The sequence below is a fragment of the Callorhinus ursinus genome, unplaced genomic scaffold, assembly GCF_003265705.2.
Source record: "Callorhinus ursinus isolate GAN/ISIS: 27379988/994484 unplaced genomic scaffold, GSC_fseal_2.0 scaffold2, whole genome shotgun sequence".
NCBI lineage: Eukaryota > Metazoa > Chordata > Mammalia > Carnivora > Otariidae > Callorhinus > Callorhinus ursinus.
In genome coordinates, this window is record NW_027397064.1 from 107026087 (window position 1) to 107049043 (window position 22957).

Below are 22957 nucleotides of genomic sequence, written 5' to 3' on the forward strand. Positions count from 1 at the left end.
TCCTCTCTACATCCCTGGGGCTGGGTAAATGCTACCTGCTCAGCCAACATCACTGGCTTGCAAGAGAGATGGATAGACAGTGAATAATAAGCTATCCATTTATTATTGTGTAGCGCTGCTATCCTGAGACCAATTCTTCCCCAGCTGTAGCTTAAATGCTATATCCTTTCAGGGTGTGATAACAACAAACCATCAAAGAAATGGAAACGTGGTTGACCTTTTTCCTACCAAAAAAAGAAAAGTCAGTTAATAAACTTCAGTTGTCAACTGCTTTCTGCTTGGCCTGCATAAGAACTTGGAGGCAAGAATCTAGCACAGGAAGAAGAAACTCCACTGGGAGCTAAGGAGCATCTTCTATGGCCACGAAGTTTCCTGTCCCTCCCGCAGTAGCTGATCTCCTCCTGAACCCAAAATAGACTCACGCGAAGCCATAGTCGTGGGAGAACGACTTTTCTAAACAGATCTATAGTTTCTTTGAAATAGAATGCTCTGGGTAAGTGGCCAGAGCTTGGCAAATCATCAGGTGATGGTGTGGACACCTCTGCATTGCTGTCATCGACACGATTGTCATGGCAGTAACTCTCCAAGGACTCCATGACAAACCCCTATTCTCCTTCATGGTTTTAAAGCTGAAATAATCTTCCTCTTCCCACAACACTTCGGCCTCCTGATTCAAAGCCATGCTCCCGCTTGACTCAAAGGAACTCAATCCCCCAGAGGCCTCTGCCCTGGCTGGAATTCTTGCCCCTTTGCTGGCCCAGGTGGACGTGGGAAGCAGGGAACAGGCTCTTCCTCCATAACTCCCGAGGCACAAGGAAAAACCAGTAGAGGTGGGCAAGAGGTGTAAAGACAACAAAACCTTGCAGGGAAGAAGAGAACTCCTGACACAGCTTCATCAGAAAATACAGAAGAAGGGAGGTTCTTGGTGGCCACAGAGGGTCAACCTGTGTCTTTGGGGCCAGTGCCTGACCACTGCTCTCTGTCAACATCTGAGAACCCCCAGGGTCCAGCTGCTGCTAAAGTCCTGCGTCCTGTTGGTTGTGCCCAAACTGCCAGCTGGAACTGGGAATGTCGCCTTCAATGAGGGGCAGCACTTGCGTGCCCTGCTGCCTGTGACTGGAGGACAGATGGCCGGCCACCCTGTGGACCGTATGTAGAATCAGCAGGTGTGTAGCCACAGCCAGGTTGCAGACTGCACAGGAGAAAAGCCAGTCCCAGCACTTTGGAGGGCACACACTCTGGTGCTAAGTTATCCTTGGTTTGAACACAAGTTCTGCCTTTTTTTGGCGGTGAGAATTTGACACATTATTTGACCTCTTTGGGCATGCATTGCATTATCTGTAACTTAAAGGAAGGAAGAAACTTCCCTTTTGCAGGCTTGCTGCAGGATTAATGAGGGAGCTTCCACAGAAACTTTGCCTGGTGCCTGTGCCTAGTAAATGCACAGAGAACCTGGAGAGTGCTTCTCCTCCTCCAGAGGCTCACAAGGCTGAACCCCCAGGCTATGTGGCCTCATCTCCAGAATCAGGGAGCGTTCCTCCCACCCACCATCCCACCCCTGCCCCTGTGGGAGGGCAGTTTCCCTGAACAGGAGTTTGGGGCGGTAACAGCCCTTCCCTTTCCTCTCCCTCTGGAGAGTCATCAGCTCAGCTCAGCTCACAGGAAGCATCTGTTATCCCTGCAGCTGGCCCATGGCCCAGGCCCTAGCCTTGTGGTGAGGGTTCAGGAGCTCAGAGCTGTCACACAACATGGCCGTCTTACCGCCATGACTCATACCAGCTTTTGTCAGAGTGAAGCCGTGCTTTCTTGGCTATCTGCCTGCTCCCTTGAACTCAACCCTGAAGGACGAGGGATTTGTTTTATTCCCTCTTATGGTGCTGTGGTTTAAGCCATGTCCTCCAAACAGTATGGTAAATGCTTTTGGTGTGTGTGCGCAAATGAAATCAAAGCCCCACCAAACAGTATTTACCCTGGCTGCCTTTGATAGGGCCTGATGGTTTCTGAACACCTCTCTCTCCCTCTCCCTCCCCCCTAGTTAGGACCCACCAGTGGGTTGGGATTTACTTTTGACAAACACTGCCCTAAATAAGTTGTATGTCACAGTCACATCTCCCAGGGAAACCATAAGCCCCCTGAGGTTAGAGACTCATTCTCTGTTTCCTGGAACTTCCTCCATTCCTGTGGTAATGCTGGGAACTCAGAGACACTCAGCACCCAGATGTTGATTTACTGTCCGCCAAGACTGTGCTGGGAATCCATGACCAGCGTCCATCCTCTGCCTGGACTCACAACATCTGTTAGCGGGTCGTTTAGGTGGCTGGCACTGAATTATGTGCAAACCAGAGTAATAATAAGAATGAGATCAAACTAGTGGTGACAGGATGTGAGGGCGATCTGGCTGTGACATCTGTCACCCCACTGATCGCCAGGGTTGATTCGGCGGATCTGGCTATCAAGGCGGGTGTCCCCTTCTTCCCTCACAGCTCCATGTGCATCCCTCCCAAAGCCGCGCCCTCAGCAGAAGAGAACAGCCTTCCCTGATAGAGGAGGACTGTTCTTTGGTCAAGGGTATATGAGTAGCTGCATTCCCCTGCTAGTACTTAGGACCATTTTTAGGAGAACGTGGAGTGGTCAAGCTTCCAAGACTCCAGCTACATCCAAATGAGATGCCATATGCGGCAGTCTGCCTTTCTTAAAAAAAAAAAAAAAAAAATAGTGGCAACAACTCAGTAAACACCTATTCTGAGCTATGTGCCATGTAGGTATTGTCTCCATAACATATATAAAATATCTATCATGTGTGGGTATGTCATTTCTAATCCCTACCACAGGGAGGATATTGTTAATCTTGTTTTACATACAAAGAAAGTAAAGCCAGTCAATATTAAATATTTTGCTGAATACACTGCTGTGCAATTTCACGCCAAGACTTGAACCAAAAGCTGTCTTCACGAGGTGGACAGTGCAAAGTGCAGTTTGATTCTCAGTTCCCCCAAAGGGACCAGGTTTTCAGATACTATTCAACAACTGTTCTTAGGTGCCAGGTGCATAGTCGAATGCTGGGCATAGAGCTGTGACCAGGGCAAACATGGTTCTGGAGCTTGTAGAGCTTTCTCTGTGGTGGGGGTATTGCAATCTTGAGGCGATCCAAGAAGGAAAATCACAGGCTACCTTGGATCTCTACAGAAGGGTTGAGGCCTCCCATGCCTATCCAATCTCACTTCTTATGCCATCCCTATGTTCCCAGACAGGCCTGAGCTTCCTCCTCTGTGCCGATTCTGACCTCTGTGACCGTTCCCATCATGCTGAAGTGTCACCACCCTGGGGGCAATCACAGTGTGCCAATTCAGCTCCACACACCTGGAGGGGTGGGGCATGGATATCAGATGTCCCTGCCCTCCGTGCTCCTGAATGTGTGTGAGTTCAGAGGGAACGCTGCTAGGGGCTCAACTGGTGACCCCTCAGAGGCCAGAGATCCCTCCTGCTCTGTAGTCCACTGGCCTGCCAGGAGGGCTTCCAGTGTTCCAGTATATAGGTTTGGGTACAGGGTCCCAAACACAAGCTAGAAATTCACCACAAGGGGCTCAAGCCAAATACCTCATCTAGTTCTTAAGCAGCCAACACAGACTCCCCACTGGGCAGTGCCCAAATGGTTAAGCACACTGACTCCAGGTGGCCTCCGCCTGAGTTGGTGGACTCCTGACTCTCTTTTAGCTATATGATCCAGGGAAAACAGTAACACTTTTCTTGGACTCAGCTTCCAAATCTGTATGTTGGGAATAATAATAATCACTGCTTCCGAATGGGAGTCAGCTTCCAAATCTGTACGATGGGAATAATAATCACTGCTTCCAAATGGGACCGCCCTGAGGGCTACATGAGTTAAAACCTGGTAAATGCTGAGGATGGTACCAGCACATAGTACACAACTGTGAATCATTTTTAAAAGAAAAGGAAACAGCAGTCCCTTCTAACCCTGACTGGGTTGGACTAACTGGCATAAGAAATGCTGGTCTTCACCTGGAATATTCCAAGTGGCAATCCGGGATATTTGAACTTCTGTGACCATCCACGTGGACTTAAGGAAGGGGCCACTCTTCATTCTTACTGAAGCATTCTGTGCTTCGTGATTGAATAAGGTCTATAATGCCAGTGTCTGAATCCACTCATGTAGGCATGTATACACACATACATGCATTTATTTACGCAGTATTATTAAGTAAATGTTTATCGAGTACCTACTGTGGAGCAGGTGCCAAATTCTAGGTCACTCTTGTCCACCCTGGAGTCCGATGCCACTTGAACTTCCTGCCCCACCAGCCTCCGTTCTCACTGTGGTGAAGCACTTAGAAGCTGACCCCACTGCTCCTACTGCCTTCCCCTCCCGCCCTTGCCCTGACTCCTGCTATGTGCCCGCTCAGTCTCTTTGTGGGCCTGAGGACTTCTTTTAACCTCTTCCCCACCTCCAGGCTCTGGGCTGGTTCTTCTCCTCCTCTGCCTCCAGCCTGGAGCCTTTGCTTGGCTCCCCACACTGTCCTTCTTGGCACCGCCACTGGTTTCTTATCAGAAAAAGGAATCTGGAAGCTGCCGCTGGGGAGAATGACCTCATCTCACCATAATTAAAGTGATTATCTGAGCGGAAAGGACTATAATGAAGTAGCCTTCTCTGTTTTAATGTGCATAGCTGTTGTAATGGGAACATGGGATTTCCATGTTAACACTGATATTTCTGTGGTCTAATAAATCCTTCCTCTCACTCGTCTCCCAGAGGAGAGAGGAGGCACTCTGTGCAGCCGCTGGAGGTGATGTGCAGGTTCCTGCTGTCCTTGAGATGCTAGCCCTGTGGCCAGACCATAGCACTTTGGAGAAATGCGCTCAGTAAATTCGTAGCGCCCGAGGGCGGCCCTTCCCACAGAAAAGCTGATCAGAGACCCCAGAGGGACTCTGGGGAGGAGCCTCCAGACAGGAGCCCTCCTGGGAGGGGCATCTTCAAGGGAGAAAGGAGAAAGTGCACCCCAGAGGTGAGAGTCTGAGCTAAGTCTGGGCCCACCATTGAGCGAGCTGTGTGATCCTGGGCATGTCACTCTCTGACACTCAGTGTCGCACTTGTGAAATGAGCTAGTAATACCACACACCTCATGGAACGGGGTATCAAAGACCATATAATGTGACGGGTCAAAGGCAACTAAACCAACACCTGGCATGTACAGACCCTCCACATGTGGGGACACTTCACAGATGGTCTGTTTTTACCATTATGGTGAGAAAAGCTGAGGTCCAAAGGCAGGTGGTGCTGGCACCAGGCATATTACTGCCCACTTTCATGCCCACCACCGAGCCTGTCTACCCAGTGTCTGCCCAGTGCAGGAGCCCATCCCTCATCCCACTCGCATGGTTGCAGAGACGCCAAAACTGGGGCTGCCTCCACCCTGGTTCACACGTTCTCCGCAGACCTGCCAGTGGCCAGGCAGAGCCAGAAGCCTGTCCAGGCACACCCTCCTGTCCACTCAGCCCATTCAAGAGCTGTGCGCCTGTGAGCAGGGGGTGCAGGCACGGCCGGGGTGCTGCTGAGTAAGGGAAGACTTTCTCTCCCCACTAAGGCTCTTCTCTTCTGTTCACAGAACTGGACCCTGGCCCATTTTTCCTCTCGTTGGGGGCGAACATCGCCATCATTGCAGGTGAGCTGTCCTGGGCCTCCAAGCCAGGAGGGTCAGAGGAAATGCCCAGGGGAGAGAGAACCCACCATCACTCCCAGGGTCTGAGTGACCTGGGCTCTATTGCTCAGACTTCAAGCTTCTTCTCCCAACTCCTCATGAGTCCAGACAGAAATGAAGGACTGACTTCTGCCCACACCCCATGCCTTTGCATGGCGTCCTCCAGAATCCTCTCCCTCTTCAGTCGTTTGCTTGGCTGATCCCTGCTCCCCTGCCAGGTTCATGCAGCCCTCACCTCGGGAGAGCATGCTGGAGCTAAGGTGGGGTGATGAGCAGTGAACCACACTCCACCCAACCTGTCTCAAGGTTTTCCCATGGCCCTGTCTTGTTCCCCAGTAGTGCACAGGGGGCAGCCACCAGGGCCCAGCCTTCTGGGCACTTTCCTGGTTTTACTACCAAGTCTTGTGCCCCAGGAAACTTCTCAGTTGGGATTATTCTGGTTTTAAAACTGAAAGTCCTGAGGCCCATGAACCCTTCAGTTTTAGGGAAACCCATGTAGTTCATTCTGCAAGTCATGCGCCGAGGTCTGCCTTCCTCGGTAGATTGAGCGCCCCTGAGTGAGGGTCACTTCTGGGATCCTATTCCAGCCTCAGTCTGCAGCACTCTGAGTGGAGGGAAGGGGAACAGGAGGGGTGAGAGAGGTAACTCAGATGGGTACAGATAAGGGTGAGCACACACTAGGCAGGAATGGGCCAGCCTGTCTGGGGTTGGTGTTTGTTGTAGCAGAGTGTCTGTCCTGACACAAGCCCTGTGCGTCCTGACGCCTGCCTTCAGTCCCAGATGCCTGCCCCAGACTGAGCCATGCATTGCTTCCCTCCTGCAGGTGTGATCGCCGCTATAGCCGTCGTCCTGATCTGCCTCCTCATCGTCATGCTACGCTACATGTACCGACACAAGGGCACATACCACACCAATGAGGCCAAGGGTACAGAGTTTGCTGAAAGCGCGGACGCAGCCCTGCAGGATGACCCCTCACTCCAGGACACAGGTGACAACAGCAGAAAGGAGTACTTTATCTGAGGGGCACCAGGCCTCACCTCCCCCAATGCCTCCTTCAACTCCATAAGAGAAGATGCATCCCACACCCCCACCCTGCTATCTGCACCACCAGGCAGACCATGAGAGCACCCACCTCATCCCAAAATACGCACCTGGCCTGGAAACAATAGGTGCCAGCCTGGGGAGAGAGAGGGAAGAAGGAGGAACTGAGCCACGAGAGGCCTGTCCCAGGCACCAGGGGATGCAGTGGCCACCCAGCAGGCCCGCCTTTGATCTGCCAGAGGAAGAAAGTCTGAGTTCTCCTGGACAGTGCAGTTTGTCATCAGCATGGTGTGAAAGTCCTTGCTGGGTGGGTGGGCCTGAGGCCTGGGGAAGCAAGGAAGTGAGTCCTCTGTAAGCTGACTGGGGATAATGGCATCAAATGTCAGTCCTTGACATTTGGGGGGAACAGAAGGTGCCAGAGCTAAAAGGCACCTTGGTCTCCCATTGATCCAGCTCTAAATGATTGGAAATAAATTTGAAATGTAACCAAGCATTCAGAGTCAAACAACATTACTGTAATTGTCTACAGAAAGATAACCACCACCCAGGCCTTGCGTTTCACTGGTACGACTTCGTGTTCTCTGCTACAGTCTGCATGTGTGGGGCTGGGACCATCCACTTCCAGCCCCATTGGCCTGTCCTCAGCATAGACATTGCAGAGGGCTCCTGGGCCCCTGAGGGAAGGAGGGACCAGTGACCAGATTTCTTTTTTCCCCTGTGCAGGCACCAGCTTCATAAAACAAATGTAAGAGCGGAATGTTCCTCTAGAAATAATAGGCCGCCCCAGCTGCCTGGGCACTGGCTGAAGCATTTATTTTTTTTTTTTTAATGCATAATATTAGAAAAATTACACCTGTTAAATAACTATGAGTGAACCAATCTTTCCCATAATAACAGTTGCTAGAGCACAGACTGCAGAGTGCCATCCCTCTGGGTTTGGGCCCCGGATCCCCCTTTCCCTGTCCTAGGATCTTGGGCAACTTGCTTGACCTTTCTGGCTTCAGTGTTCTCATTCCTCAGGTAGACATGATTCCATGGTAGTGAGGAGGAAACATTTTATTCTACTCTTCAAGATCCTTCCAGCTGGTCTAAGAATCAAGTTGACATGAAACAGATTGGAAAAATCAAACCTAATTTCCTAAGTCCTGGGAATCCACATAAACACGGGATTCCAAAAACAGTCAGGCAAAATGAGGTATATAGGTCATCCTGACTAAGGAGAAGAGGGTAGAGGTCTGGGACTTTGAAGGGAAGGAAGGTCCATTCACAGGAATGTAAAAAAGAGTAAATGCTTGGTAAATAAATGTTTGCTGGACCCCTCAGGAACAATGGGACACAGAGAGGAATTGTAACACAGACTTTGCTAACCTCCTCCCTGCCCACCTCCTCTGGTTATATTATAATGTAGTTACCTATGGCGATAGTTCCCTTCCTGGAGTAGGTCCTCTGTCTCAATTCTTTTAGGCAGTTAAGGGGAAGGTCAGAGTTTCTTCCTGAGCCTTTTGGGCCTTGATTGTTTCCATCTCAAAATAATCTGCATGCCAAAGTGGCCCAAACTGAGGGACTCATTCTGAACCCATATGGTACCAAGTCTTAGGGTTGATGGCAGGAACAAATGTGTCAGCTTCTCAGTGCAGTCTTCCAGTGTCAATAATTGGCACTAGATATGCAGTACATATGTATTGGTTAATGAAAGTTCCTCATTGCACCACTTCTTAAGATTTCCTGAAGAGAAATAGCTGTCATTTAAAATGAATAACAGGGAGAGAAGATAAACTTAGTAACCATCCTTTTTTGTAAGGGTCTTTGTAAGACTCCCAGCAGCTCCACAGTCACTCAGAAACCAGCATTTCCAGGTTTAAGACTGCAGCCCAGGCTGCAAGGAAGTCCCTGTGACTCGGGTTTTTTGAGGCTGCAACATCTACACCTGGGAGTCAGCAAAAAGGTCCCCCATCATTCTCCCTATGGGAATAGTAGGATCCAAGTTCTTCCAGGAATGGCCACCAAGCAAAATAGCTGGAAGTTATAGGGTTGTCATGGGTGTGGGGGAAGAAATAGAAAAGAAGCTGATGATAATCAAAAGGTGAAACCTTCCCCTGAGTAATCCGAGTTTGCTGGCCCACCACTTTTCATCTATAAAATCAAGGGTTTAGTTACATCTGTATGTCCCAAACTGTGATCTATAAAATACCAGCCTGGCAAAATGGTGATAAACAGCCCAAACAAAAAGGGTGTTCCTTGTGCCAATAAATGTGTAAATGACGTGTTAAGCAAAGTTAAAGCTGTGCGAGGCTTCCAGCCATCCTTAGTATTCCAATGTGTGCAGTGACTCTTGGAGTGTTGGGGGTAGGAGGATGAATGCAGCATTCCTCAAATGTATTTTTCCAGAGACCCCATTTCTTCCCAGAACACCTTTTACAAACTTGTAGGCCAAGAGTCCCCGGAACACATTTGGGAAACACTGAACTAAACAACTACCAACATCCCTTCCTGTTGTGACATCACTTTGGGGTTTTGAGAAAATGTGGGCATATGGCCTCATCTTCAAGGATTGTAAACACAGATCACTGCCCAGTGGGCAGAGAGGAGGCACCCAGAACCCACACACAGGCATGTCTTGCTTTAAAAAGTCTTCAGGGAAGGATGAACCCAGGGTACCTTGGACTCCTGATGCCACCACAGGTGTCTGTACTGGAAAAAGATGCTGGTGGCTCCTCCCCACTCCCTCCGCAGAGGCCCCAGACCACCTGTACTGGCTGTTCTCTGAGAACTGGCCCCTCCTTCCCCCACCCAATGTCCTGGAAAACTGTACCGAAGCACAGCCTACTCCCAGCCCTCAGGCCCAGCCGGAATCGGACACAGGGGTGACATGGATGCTGCCAGGCTGGCTCATTCAAGGTGGCCTATCCAGATGCCCCCAGGAGGAGGGAGCTGTCACAGGCTAACTGCAGAGGCAAGAGCACCACGTCAGTGAGCACACGCATGCACACATTCCCACAGGCATCTAGTGCACACTGGTATGCAAATAAATGGTGCTCCATCTGGTAAGGGAGCACACTTTCTTTATATTTGATCCCTCCCCCAACGAACGATGCATAGAGTCACCACGTAGCATTGTCTGCCACAAATGTGGATGGGGGCAAATGTGCACAAATATACATGCGCCACGTCTCCAAAAGCTGTTACGGAGGAAGGAGGGAGGTGGAGAGGAAAGGCAGGCAGTGGAGAGGGGGGCTGGAAGAAGAGGGAAGGGGAGCTAGCACACTGTGTGCAATGCCAGCTGCTTTGCATATGCTCCTCTTATCCTCACCACAGCCTGCAGGCCAGTGGCCTCATCCACCAATCAGCCCTGTAGCAACTGAGGCTGAGAAAGCTTGGACTGATGGCTGGAGGTCACACAGCTTCTAATGGCCACGGGAGCATTTGAACCCAGGCTGGTCTGACCAGCAGGCTGGAGAGAGGAGGCTTTCCTTCTGCAGGCTGAGGTGACAGCAAGAGCTCTTCATGGGAACAGAGCAGGTGGCAGCAGGACTCAGGGACCCTGAAATGACCCAGTGCCAGGGTCAGAGCACCCAGGCCAGGCCTCTGCCAGCAATGACCTGGACTCTTACGCCAACATCCCCAGCCCTGGCGAGGGCTGGCCTGGGACAGAGACAGCTCGCAGTGGTGGGAGTCAGTGACCAAGTGGAATCTTGAACCGTTAGCCCTCTGCAAGATGATTAGCAAGATAAAGATAGCAAGCGCTTTCAGGTTGAGCACACCTCATTCATGTGCTAGCACCCATGAATCTTGCCACCCAGGTCATTCTCATCAAAGAGGAAAATGATCAGGTAGGTTACATCCTGTCAAAACATCCGTACTACTCCTGGGATGATGTGTGCTTTTAAATAGTGTTTAACCCCCAAATAAGAGTATTTAATGATGAAATTTCAAACTGAGAGAGAGAGAGAGAGTGTGTGTGTGTGTGTGTGTGTGTGTATGTAGCTACAATCCACAAACATGGGTGGCGTAGCTAGATATAGCAGGCCTGGCCTCAAGGGCTCATGGCTTGGTGGAGATGAACATGTCAATGTATATAGCCCTAAAGTGTGACAGATGCTGTGAGGGAAGGAATACTGATAACTGTGGACACCATGGAAGGAGAGGCCAGGTCCACCTAAGCTAAGGGATGGATTAGGATGGCTTCAGACAGGAAGGGAAGCTTGGTTTGGCCACACTGTAGATTAGGGCTGGACTGCAGAGGATCTTGGGCCCCAGGCTAAGAAATGGGGCTTTGTGCCACAGACCATATGGAGCCACTGGAGAAACAGGTCACTATCATAAGAATAAGGCAATGATCAGATTAAACAGGGCACAGATGAAAATGCACTGTGGAATATACCAGAGGGCTTCTACAGGCTTATCAAGGTTTGGACCCTGCCAAGGGGCTGGAGACATCTGTCATCCTGGAGCATGCCCATTACTCCAGCTACACATTGTTTTGTCTGAAATTCACATGACTCAGCCCATCCTGCCTGTGGGGAAATGGATCTCATCCGCTTCACCAGAAGAAAGGGTAGTAGGTCGAGCTTAGAGACAACTGTTATGTAAATATCAGAGAAGAACTTCTTCAGTGGAAGCCACTCCTGATGATATCTTGTTTATGTTCCTTTGGAGGAGATGCTGCTCAATTGTTTTCCACTCCTTGCTTGAGCTTTTTATCATTATAGCAGCAGAGGTGATTTAGGGGCCAAAGGGTTGGCCACACATAGAACTACAGGCACTTTCATATCTGCAATCAAGCCAACATGTTATGGAAAGATGTGGTTCTGGAAGTGGACAGAGTTGAACAGAAATTTCCCCTCTAGCATGAACTAGCTCTGTGACCTAGGAAGAACTAACTTCTCTTCTTCAGTTCTAATCCACAAAACGAAGATAAAAGTATTTTAATTTTAGGGTATTTTGAATATGAAATTCAATGAGGATATAAGTTGGTCCAGAACTATGAGGGTGCTAAGATTCTACCTGCTTGTGAAAGCCAAGCCTGTAACAGTTCCATGGACACTGACAGAAGACACAGGACAGAGGGCTTTATTGCTCACAGCTAGGGCATCAACATCAGCATACTTATGTCAGCACTTTTTGTCCCCTAGCCCCACATAGGCAATGTGGATGGTCCCCGATGGACGCTTGCCCACAAGGTACGTTGAGTTCCAGAAGAGCCCTGAGCTAAGAGAACCAGAGTCCTTTTTGATGGGCGGTAAACATGCCTGCCCCTCTGCTCTGGAGAAAGGCACAATCTCCACCTTCCAAAGCTGCTTGTTATACAAACATCCTTGCAAAGATAGCCCAGAACAACCAGTTTACTCCTCACAAGATGTGAGAAATTTGCGACACCCATGGAACGTTGTCCCCCAACAAGGTAGGCACTGCCTAACAGTGCCTGGTGCCTGTGATTCACCAAACTTGTTGAATAAGTGTGTACATACATTAAACCCTAGCAATGTGCTAAGTAGCTGGGCTCGGAGCTCATTAAAGTATCTTTACCTTGTCACCAGCCAACCAAAAAGCATATTCTGCTTCCTAGGGCACATGGGGGATTTAAAGGAGGAAACTTTTCTCCATCCTTTTGCTAATCCCTGAGAGATATGGCTACTGGTTTTCTGGGTTTTATTGGTTTACTGTCACAGGAACAAATAGAGGTATACACTATGGGAACGTCTCAGTTAATGGGTGAACTCATAAATCTAGAGCCCTGACAATGAGGCTAGATGGAATTCTCCAGCTTCTATTTCTAAGGTCATCCAGTGATCAAGAGGTCTCTCTTGCCAACATTATAGGTCTCTGAGGATGCTTAAGATAGGCAGACCCCCCACCCAGTCTTTAACTTTAAACCAAACACTTTGGCCACCTTTTATTTTTCAAATAGCTGAAATTCTTCTTCTTTTTCTCTCCAAGTCAAAAAATAAGAAAGAGTTCCACATTCAGCTCTCTGAAGATAAAGCACACTGTGGGCCCCCTTAGATGCCCCAGGGGCAGACCACCCCTTCCTCCAGGGGAGGACCATTTGGTTCATAGCTGTTGTTCATCAGACATTGTCTTCTAAGGGTGACAAGTAGAGACATTAGGATAAAGTGATGGTGAGCATCCAGACCTCAGCATCTAGGCTGTGACACAACTTCGTTTAATCCATAAATATTCTCTGAGTTCATCCCAAGTGGTAGGCACAATGCCAGAGACAGAGTGAGCAAGGTCCTGCCACTGTCTGGAGGACACTCATCACAATAGGAAATGTATTAAAACAGCTCAAGTTGCACAGGGTCCACAGTAGAATAATACTGAAGAGCCTAAGGGAGGCCAGGGAAGCATTCTTGGAGAAGGAACTCTGAGCCTGGTTCTGAGTCAGCCAGGCGCAGGGGTGAGAAATGCAGAGAAATAAAGGTGAGTCCAGAAACCCAGTGTGCTGCTATTCCTGGGACATGTAGTCTTTGCAAAAGTTATGAAGGATGAGGCTAGACCCACAGACTGCAAAGAACCAGGTAATGAGGGGCCGAGCTGTCATGCTGTGGAGACTGGATGTTCCCTTGTAGATGGTGGAGAGCCCTTGGAGGGACTTACAGGAGGGAATGGGGCACAGATGTCCATTTTGCAAATCACACTGGTATCCAATGTTGAAGATAAATTAGAGGTGTACTCTGGGGAGAAAGATGGCCTAGAAATTGTTGAGGCCTGAATAGGGGAAAGCACCTTGTAACAGATCCCTTGGGATGGAAGCAAAATCCTCTTTTGACACATCCTATAGTCACATCTGCAGCTCCTCTGGGACAAAAAAAATACCTAACTACAACCTCAGAGGGGAAAACAAGGGATTCAGAAGGGTTACCTCTTAAATCCTGCCCATATGGCATTTGAGATGCCCCTGGGAAGGCATTCTACCCAAACTTTTAATGCCAAGTAAGTCAGAAATTTCACCATTCAAATTTTATTCATTAGGATGAAGCATTGCAAAGCCCTCTGCCACACACATCCTTCTAGGCATGGGGAAAACAGAGGGAATCATAAACCTCTGTGCACCCCATCTCTGACCAGAGATGCAGGGCATGAGAGCCTGGAGGTGGGAGAGCAGAATGGAGTGCTAAGGCATGTTTGTGTGGTGCAGGGTGGGACAGAGACAGGAGGGCAGAGAAGGAAGACATTCCTGACTTCATTACTTACAAAAGCTGAGCTCTGAAAACTGTCTCAGGTCAGAACCCCATTCTGGCCCACATAGGACTATGATACAGAAAAGAGGCAGAAAAAGTAGACATGTGCCAGACAAGGTCACAGAAACCAATCTGTGTACTTATGTTAAACCTTCTAATTTCCCTGAGAGAGGAAAAATGGGATCTTGGAGACTCCAAAGGGGGTGGGCTCCACATATTTTATAAATACCAGTGCCCATGCCATACTAACAAAGATGCAATTCCAGCATCTGGGTAATACTGATACCTGGGCAATACTAGGCACCTGACAATACTGATACCTAGGCAATTCTAGGCACCTGGGCAGTAGTGGGCACTTGCGAAGTCCTTCCACTCCCTATGTCCCTGGCAGGTATTGTTAATTGATTACATTGCTCTCCCACTGGAGCCAGCCTGGGCTTAACCATTGCCCCCACACCTCACTACGGCAGCTTGAGCCAGACCCAGATGTGGTCTGACAATTGAAGTGAATTGTTGGCATCTTGCAGTTGCTTTTCACTAGCTGAAGAAGACTAGTTCGTTCCTGGGAATTGACATGGAACAGAGTCAGGAGACTCATCTCTTTGCACCTTCATTTCCTCATTAGTAAAAAGGGGAGAAAATTCCTAGCCTCCCTTCTTTATGGAGCTGTCAGAATTAGCTGGTGCTGAGACAGAGGTGCTAATGTGTGATGGTTGGAAAGCCTCCACAAGTCTCTCCGTGCTTTTCAATACCCTGTTGAAAGGTATCATGCCAAAAATGTTTTGGGTTGCTTATATGGAGGGTTCTCCCACACACAAAGACATGTTCGATTTTCAAAATAAAAAAGCTAGAGAGTTTCAACAGCAGGCTGAATTGGAATTCTTGGCAGCTAACAGCAGCTTCCCCCCAGGGAGGTAGAAGGAAGTTCTCTAACTTGTTTATTCCACTTATTATTAATCACCTGCCATTGAGAAATGATTCTAAGAGGAAAAAATGTGCTGCTGAATTACTAATCAAAGAAATATGTATATCCATTTTATTTTATTAATTAAGGCAGACCTTATCTAAAAGCAGCTTACCCAAAGCCACTAAGGGTGCAATGGGCACACACTGGTGGGAGCAGACTTAGCAGTCCCTTTGGCAGTGTGCCAAGAATGTCATACATGTTCACATTCTTTGACCCTGAAATTCTATCTCTAGAAGTCTATCCTGAGAAAATATCCTGAAATGCAGACCAGGATTTCAGTTAAAAAGTACCTATAATAGCTCTATTCACAGTAAGGAAAACATAAAACTGCTGAAATGTTTGACATTAGGGGAATGTTAAGAAAATTATGATGTGGACTTGCAATTAGATATTCTGAAGCAATAAAATGATGTTACAGAGAATTGTTAATAAGTTCAGGAAATGCTTGTGATATAATGTTAAGTGAAAAACATTAAAATACACGATATACCAAGTGCAAACTCAGGCAGCCTAAAAAGGCACAGAAAAGATTGGAAAGCCCACCTGCATGTTAACAGTAACCACTCAGGGTGCTAAGACCATTGAGAGAAGTTTCCACAGGAATCAAGGAAGCTTTTCTGAGACTCCTCACCCTTGGGAAGCTGAGACCAGAGCTTCACTGTGGCCTGTTCCCTCTTCACCTTCAGGATATGACACCTTCATTGGCTCCCTTGTCCTGCTGTTTATCTCCTGTCAAGGGCTCCACATTGTGGCATTATGAGTCCACACTGAGAGACTGCAAACAAGACATCTCCCTCTCAGTCCCAGCAACTGCAGAGAAGCTCAGCTCCTCTAGAGAAGCAGAGATTCTGCAGCAGACAGTAATAGGTATGAGTCATCATTTTCTGCTATTTCCATCCTATCACGTACTTTTCCAAGTCTTCTACAAAAAATATATAAACAGAAAAAAAGCAGTATAAATTAAATGAACCTCACCCAAGAATTGGCTCTGCTGTAAAATTCAGAGTATTCTACAGCCCACCCTCCTCCCTGAGCCCCAAGGCTACCAGTTTCTGCATAAATTCCCCTAGTAAGGGTTATCTCCCCAGAAGGGGTAGTCTTTAGAGCCAAACAGAGAAACAGTGCAAGAGTATTGTCCAAACCACAAACAAGGCCATGTGAAAAGTGATTTAGACCAACGCCCAGCCACACAATCCCATGAACATACCATCATGTTTGGAAGCACTGGGCACAAAGCTAGCAAATGGAAGACAACTGGGGGCTCCTACTGCTAGAAGGCACAGATGAGGATATACAGCCCAACTCTCTCACTCAACAAATGGGGACACCAAGGATAGATGGGGTAAGGGTTTGTTGGATACAACACAGTGCATTGGAACTGAGCTATGACTAACCTTTCTAAGTTTTCTAATCATTGAGTGTGTACTAGGTATGACCCATTAACTCATTTAATCTTCACAACAGTCTTTTGAGGTAGGACTCTATTTTATACGTGAGAAAACTGAGATACAGTGACATTAGGAAGGTCATCCAGATTGCATAGCATGACATGACAGACAGCCAGGATTTGAACCCAGGCTTCAGCCCATGCACTTAATCACCACACTTAAAAACCACAGTTTTTCAGAAAGTGCTGATTCTGAAATGAAAGAGCTGCACTGAGTTTCTGGGAATGTGGGGCTTGTGAGCCTGCAGGAGAATTGCTCTAGTCTGGATACCCTCTCTGTCTGGCATGAGGTGAGTGGGCTCATCTGCAACCCTGACCCAGCCAAGCCAGCATCTCTATCCACTGAACTAGCAATTATTCCAACTGATGTAAGTGTTTTCCCAAACAAACTCCTAGAGGCCAGGCAAATAGATTCTCAGAAATATCCCACAAGGTATCTGTTCCTTCAGGGTATCCCTGCTTCCCCAGGCATGACTGCATGGAAGGGGCATGGGAGGAAGGAAAGGTAATGCCTTCCAGAAACATTCCACCTGGATGCAACACTCAAATTTTCAGAATAATGGAAAACCCTGAAGATGATATTGCCCAGGAGCCAAGTCAGGGAATTTTGTTTATTGGTCATGGCAAAACAAAACCCTGGAGACCTGAGAGGGCAGAGCACCACTTGTATACCATGGTAGGAGAACATGCCTTCATTCTGAGTCACAGAGCATGTACAAAGAACCTTCTATGTGCCTGCTTCTATGTGTACACTTGGTCTACAGGGATGAATAGGGAGGTCACAAAGGCAGATAGCGCTATAAGAGAACTCAAAAATGTCAACACAGCTTACTAAATACAGAGACAGAGGGAACCACAGGATATTTCCATATGTGACCCAGGAGAGAGGGATGGGGGAGAGAAGCAAGGGGAAGGCAAAGGAAGGGGTATATGAGAAAATAGAAATTGGTCAGGCAAAGGTTCCTGGAGGGAGACCTCTTCTTGTCAGTCTGAAAGAATAAGTAGGAATTACTGAGTTATCACCATTTGAATTAACAAAAGAGAATCTCAGAAAGAGGTGGGTGACAGGCAGCAATGGATCTGGTGTGCCCAGAGTCCTGAAAGAATTCTCATTAATAGCCTTGAGGGTCAAGCTCTATAGTGTGCATTTTGTTCAATACTCAGTGGGACCCGCTGGAGGACTCTTGAGCAGGGAGAGGCCTAATCAGATATGAAATTTAGAAATATCATTTTAGTTTCATGACAGATGGGCAAGATGGACTCTTCCCCTTCCACAAGCCAAATTCATGGACATTCCCACTACTTTTTAAAATCCTGAAGGGAGGAGAATACTTTATCTCCAGAAAAGAAGTTAACAGCATGCAAATATGTTCCCTGGGTGTTTCGCCATATCTTTCTGGGTAATGTCTTAGCACTTACCTACTAACACATTAGCATCCACCAATACAAATATACCTATAGCATATGAGCCTGGATCCCTTTTTCAGATTAAGTGGCCAAGCAAATCAAGGCCCCAAGATCATGCAGCATAGAAAATTCATTTAATTTATTTTTAATATTTTTATGTACTTTTAGAAGTAATGGCTCCAGTCAAGATGGTACAAGTTAATTCCCTCTTTAGATCCATCATGTAGTAATATGAAGTAAAGCCCAAAAGAGAGAAAGCAGACCCATAAGCAAGGAAGACATTTCTGTGGAGTCAGAAAAGGAATAGAGGTGGAGAGAGGCACCAGCTTGTTGGCTCAGAGATGAATCTGGCCGGGTAATAGAAAGTAAAAGTATTCACCTAGAAAGGGAGACAGAGAGTTTAGAAAGTCTTTCAGAGAAAACTGGCCCTCTGAGAACCAAGGAGGATAAGCAAAAGTAAGTTCGCACCTTGACACATCCTAGCGAAACCACAGAGAACAGGGAGAAAAAGAGATTGCCTCCAACAGAATAACAATTGGGCTAACAGATGACGTCTTAACAACAGCCAAGAAGAAAATCAGAAGGCAATGTACTGAGTGAAAATTATCCAGGAAATGAAAAATAGATACAAAAAAATGATAAAAGAGGTTAAGAGATGAAAGATATATAAAGGATTCAGTAAGGAGATCTAATACACATCTAATCTGATTTCTAGAAAGAGAGGAGAGAAACAGAGAAAGGTAATTTTTCAGAATTATTAAAAGACACCAATCTTCAGAATATAGGAATCCCAAGGATTCTCAAGAAGTAAAATAGAACGAGCCCACAACTAGGCACATCATAGTGAAATTGCTAAACAGTGATAACAATATATTAGAAATAATGATAGAAAATATAGATTAAATTCAAAAGGATCAATAATTATTTTGATAGACAACTTCTCAACAGAAAAAAAGGCAGCCATAAAAACTGAAATAATACTTTCAAAGAAAAAGTAAAGAAAACTGTCAAAATTGGATACTTCAAGAACATTATGAAAGAAAGACAAGAAACTCTCACTAAAAGACATCCTAAAATAATTCAGGCAGATTCTGGGTGGCTCAGTTGATTAAGCGTCCAACTCTTGATTTTGTCTGAGATCATGATCTCAGGGTCTTGAGATTCAGCCCCCATCGCAGGGTGGAGCCTGCTTGGGATTCTCTCTCTTCCTCTCCCTCTGTGCCTCCCCCCTCTAAAAAAAATTCAGGCAGAGGACAGATTCTCAGATGGAAAGTATAAGATGCAAAATAAAATAATAAGCAAAATATGTGACAAATATATAAGTAAATCTAAACAAATGCATACTTTATAAAACAATAATAACAATGTCTTGTGAAGTTAGAAATATGGTTTGACTAAAATACTGGACATCAACACCATATTTAGAAAGGGAAGTTAAAATGTTCTTCATCTTGCATTGCCTGGGGAAATGACAATGATATTAATTAAACTTTGACTTGATAAGTTAAATATTCATATTAAATAACATTATATAAAAATGTATAAATTCTAAATTGCAAGCCAAAAAAATGGAATAAGAAAAAATATGCAATCAATTCAAAAGAAAGCAAGAAAAACACAAAAAAGATTAGACAGAAAGCACAAAGGAGGTTATTGGAAATCAATCTAATTCTATCAGAAATACAATAAATGTAAATTTACTAAATTCTCCACTAAAAAAAAGATTGTCAAAATAGAAAAGGAAAACAGCTATAAACAACACAATAAGGGTAAAACAGTAAAAAAAAAAAAAAAATGTAGGGGCGCGGCGCCTGGATGGCTCAGTCATTAAGTGTCTGCCTTCAGCTCAGGTCATGATCCCAGGGTCCTGGGATCAAGTCTCACATCGGGCTCCCTGCTCAGCAGGAACCCTGCTTCTCCCTCTCCCACTCCCCCTGCTTGTGTTCCTGCTCTCACTATCTCTCTCTCTGTCAAATAAATAAATAAAATCTTTTAAAAAAATGTAAATAACTGATTCCCCAAAAAGTTAATAAAATACTTAAAAACTTGTATGTGTCTAAAAATATAGTCTCTAAATATATAAGGCAAAAGTTGATGGAACTACAAGAAAACATAGACAAATCCAGCATTGTTTTAGGAGATACTGACAAAACTGTCTTGGGAATAACTAGATTAAACCAACAAAAAATAAAAACAAAAAGCTAGAGACATAAAAGATTTGAAAAACACATAAATCTTGATATAACAGAGATAGACAGATAATAGATAATCAGATAGATGAAAGATAGACAATTAATATCTGTAGCATTCAACAGTTAAGAAATGCACATTCTAGGGGTGCTGGGGTGGGTCAGTCATTAAGCGTCTGCCTTCAGCTCAGGTCATGATCCCAGGGTTCTGGGATCGAGCTCTGCATCAGGCTCCCAGCTCCGTGGGAAACCTGCTTCTCCCTCTCCCACACCCCCTGCTTGTGTTTCCTCTCTCACTGTGTCTCTCTGTCAAATAAATAAATAAAATATTTAAAATATAAAGAAAGAAAGAAAGAAATGAACATTCTATTCAAGTGTACATGGAATATTTACAAAGTTGTCCACATATTAAGACCCAAAGCAAACAAAACAAATGTCTCAAATACTTGTAAAGGGCTAGTATCATGGTATCTTCAACCCACATTCTCTGACCACCATGTAATTAAGTTAGAAATGAACAATAAATGAATCATTCAACACTACATCAAAAACTAATGATGTATTATATGTTGGTTAACTGAACATAATAAAAAAAATTTAAAAAGAAATGAATAAAGATAATTACTCTATGTAAATTCAATGACATATCTCTGAATAGCACAAGTCAAAGAAGAAATCACAATGGATATTAGAATACATTTCAAACTGGAAGATAATAAAAGATTGCACATCAAAATGTAATGGAATACTAATTTGATATATAGATGGAAATCTATAGTCTTAAATATTCATATTAAGAACAAGAAAGATATTAATTTAATGAACTAAACATATGACTTAAAAAGAATAATGAAACAGACCTAAAGAAAATGGAAAGAAGAGTATACTAAAGATAAATGCAAAAATTAATGAAAAATAATCAAGACAGTATGGTTCTGGCATAAAGATTGACACATAGATCAAAGGAACAGAATAGAAAACCTGGAAATGAACCCACAACTAAATGGTCAATTAATCTTTGACAAAGCGGGAAAGAATATCCAATGGGAAAAAGACAGTCTCTTCAACAAATGGTGTTGGGGAAACTGGACAGCAACATGGAAAAGAATGAAATTGGACCACTTTCTTACACCAAACACAAAAATACATTCAAAATGGATTACCGACCTAAAGGTAAGACCTGAATCCATAAAAATTCTAGAAGAGAACACAAGCAGTAACTTCTTTGACATGAGCTGTAACAACTTCTTTCTAGATATGTCTCATGAGGCAAGAGAAACACAAGCAAAAATAGCTATTGGGACTTCACTGAAATAAAAAGCTTCTGCACAGTGAAGGAAACAATCAACAAAACTAAAAGGCAACCCACAGAATAGGAGAAGATATTTGCAAATGACATATCTGATAAAGGGTTAGTATCCAAAATATATAAAGAACTTATCGAACTCAACACCCAGAAAACAAATAATCCAATTAAAAGATGGGCAGAAGACATGAATAGACATTTTTCCAAAGAAGACATACAGATGGCCAGCAGACATATGAAAAGGTGCTCAATATCAGTCATCATCAGGGAAATGCAAATCAAATCTATAATGAGTTATCAGCTCACACCTGTCAGAATGGCTAAAATCAAAAACACAAGAAGCAACACATGTTGGTGAGGATTCAATAGAGAGAAAGGGGAACCCTCTTGCACTGTTGGTGGGAATGCAAAATGATGCAGCCACTCTAGAAAACAGTATGTAGGTTCCTCAAAAAGTTAAAAATGGAACTACCCTATGATCCAGCAATTGCACTACTAGGAATTTACCCAAAGGATACAAAAATACTAATTCAAAGGGACACATGCACCCCTATGTTTATAGCAGCATTATCTACAATAGCCAGACTGTGGAAGCAGACCAAGTGTCCATCAATAGATGAATGGATAAAGAAATGGTGTATATATACAATGGAATATTATTCAGTCATAAAAAAAGAAATCTTGCCATTTGCAATGACATGGATGGAGCTAGAGAGTATTATGCTAAGTGAAATAAGTCAGTCAGAGAAAGAAAAATACCACATGATTTCACTCATGTGGAATTTAAGAATCAAAACAAATGAGTATAGGGAAAAAAGAGAGAGAGGCAAACCAAGAAACAGACTATTAACTACAAAGAACAATCTGATGGTTACCAGAGGGGAGGTGGGTGGGGGATGGGTGAAATAGGTGCTGGGGATTGAGGACTGCACGTGTCATGATGAATACCAGGTGTTGTACATAAGTGATGAATCACTATATCGCACACCTGAAACTAATGTTACACTGTATGTTAACTGGAATAAAAAAAATTAAAAAGAATGAATAAATAAAAACTTCCTGCTTATTAAAAAAATTAGTGAAAAAAATAAGCACATATAATAGAAAAATAATACTAAAGACTGGCTCTTTGAAAAGGCCAATTTTAAAACTTCAGGCACAACTAATCAAGAAAAACATGAGAGAAGGCATAAATAATTTAGAAATAGAACAGAAAGCATAACTCTAAATGCTGCAGATATTAAAAAGGCAATACAAGGACATTATGAGGAACATGATACCAATAAAGTTGAAAACTTAGATAAAATGCACAAATTCATGAAAAATACAACTAACTAATACAGGAAAATTAAAAAAAAACCAGTGAAATTCTGAGTGGTCCTATTATCATTAAAAGAATCTGACCAATACTTAAAACTTCCCCACAGAGAGACCACCTGGTCCATGGAGTTCCACCGAGAGCTATCCCAAATATCTAAAAGATACACAATTCTAATTTTACTCAGACTCTTGCAGAGAAAATGCAATGGACTAATTTTGAGGCCAGCATAAACTGAATACCAAAATCCAACCACAACAGTATAAGAAAATAAAATTCTAGGCCATCTGTATTTTTTTAGAATATAGATGTGAGAAATCCTTAAAAATGTATTAGCCACCTGAGTCCAGCAATATATAAGAAAACTTATATGTCATGACAACATTG

At 44.9% G+C, this 22957-nt stretch overlaps 1 protein-coding gene across 1 annotated transcript in view; it reads left to right on the forward strand.

Moving 5' to 3' along the window:
* The window catches only part of GYPC (glycophorin C (Gerbich blood group)), a 43427-nt gene extending 36182 nt beyond the window's left edge, over positions 1 to 7245 (forward strand). Inside the window, exons 2-3 of the mRNA XM_025857661.2 lie at positions 5622 to 5678; positions 6538 to 7245. Coding sequence (XP_025713446.1) covers positions 5622 to 5678; positions 6538 to 6734 — 254 coding nt within the window. The 3' untranslated portion in view covers positions 6735 to 7245. The remainder of the gene's footprint in view (positions 1 to 5621; positions 5679 to 6537) is intronic.
* Positions 7246 to 22957: the final 15712 nt, after the last annotated feature.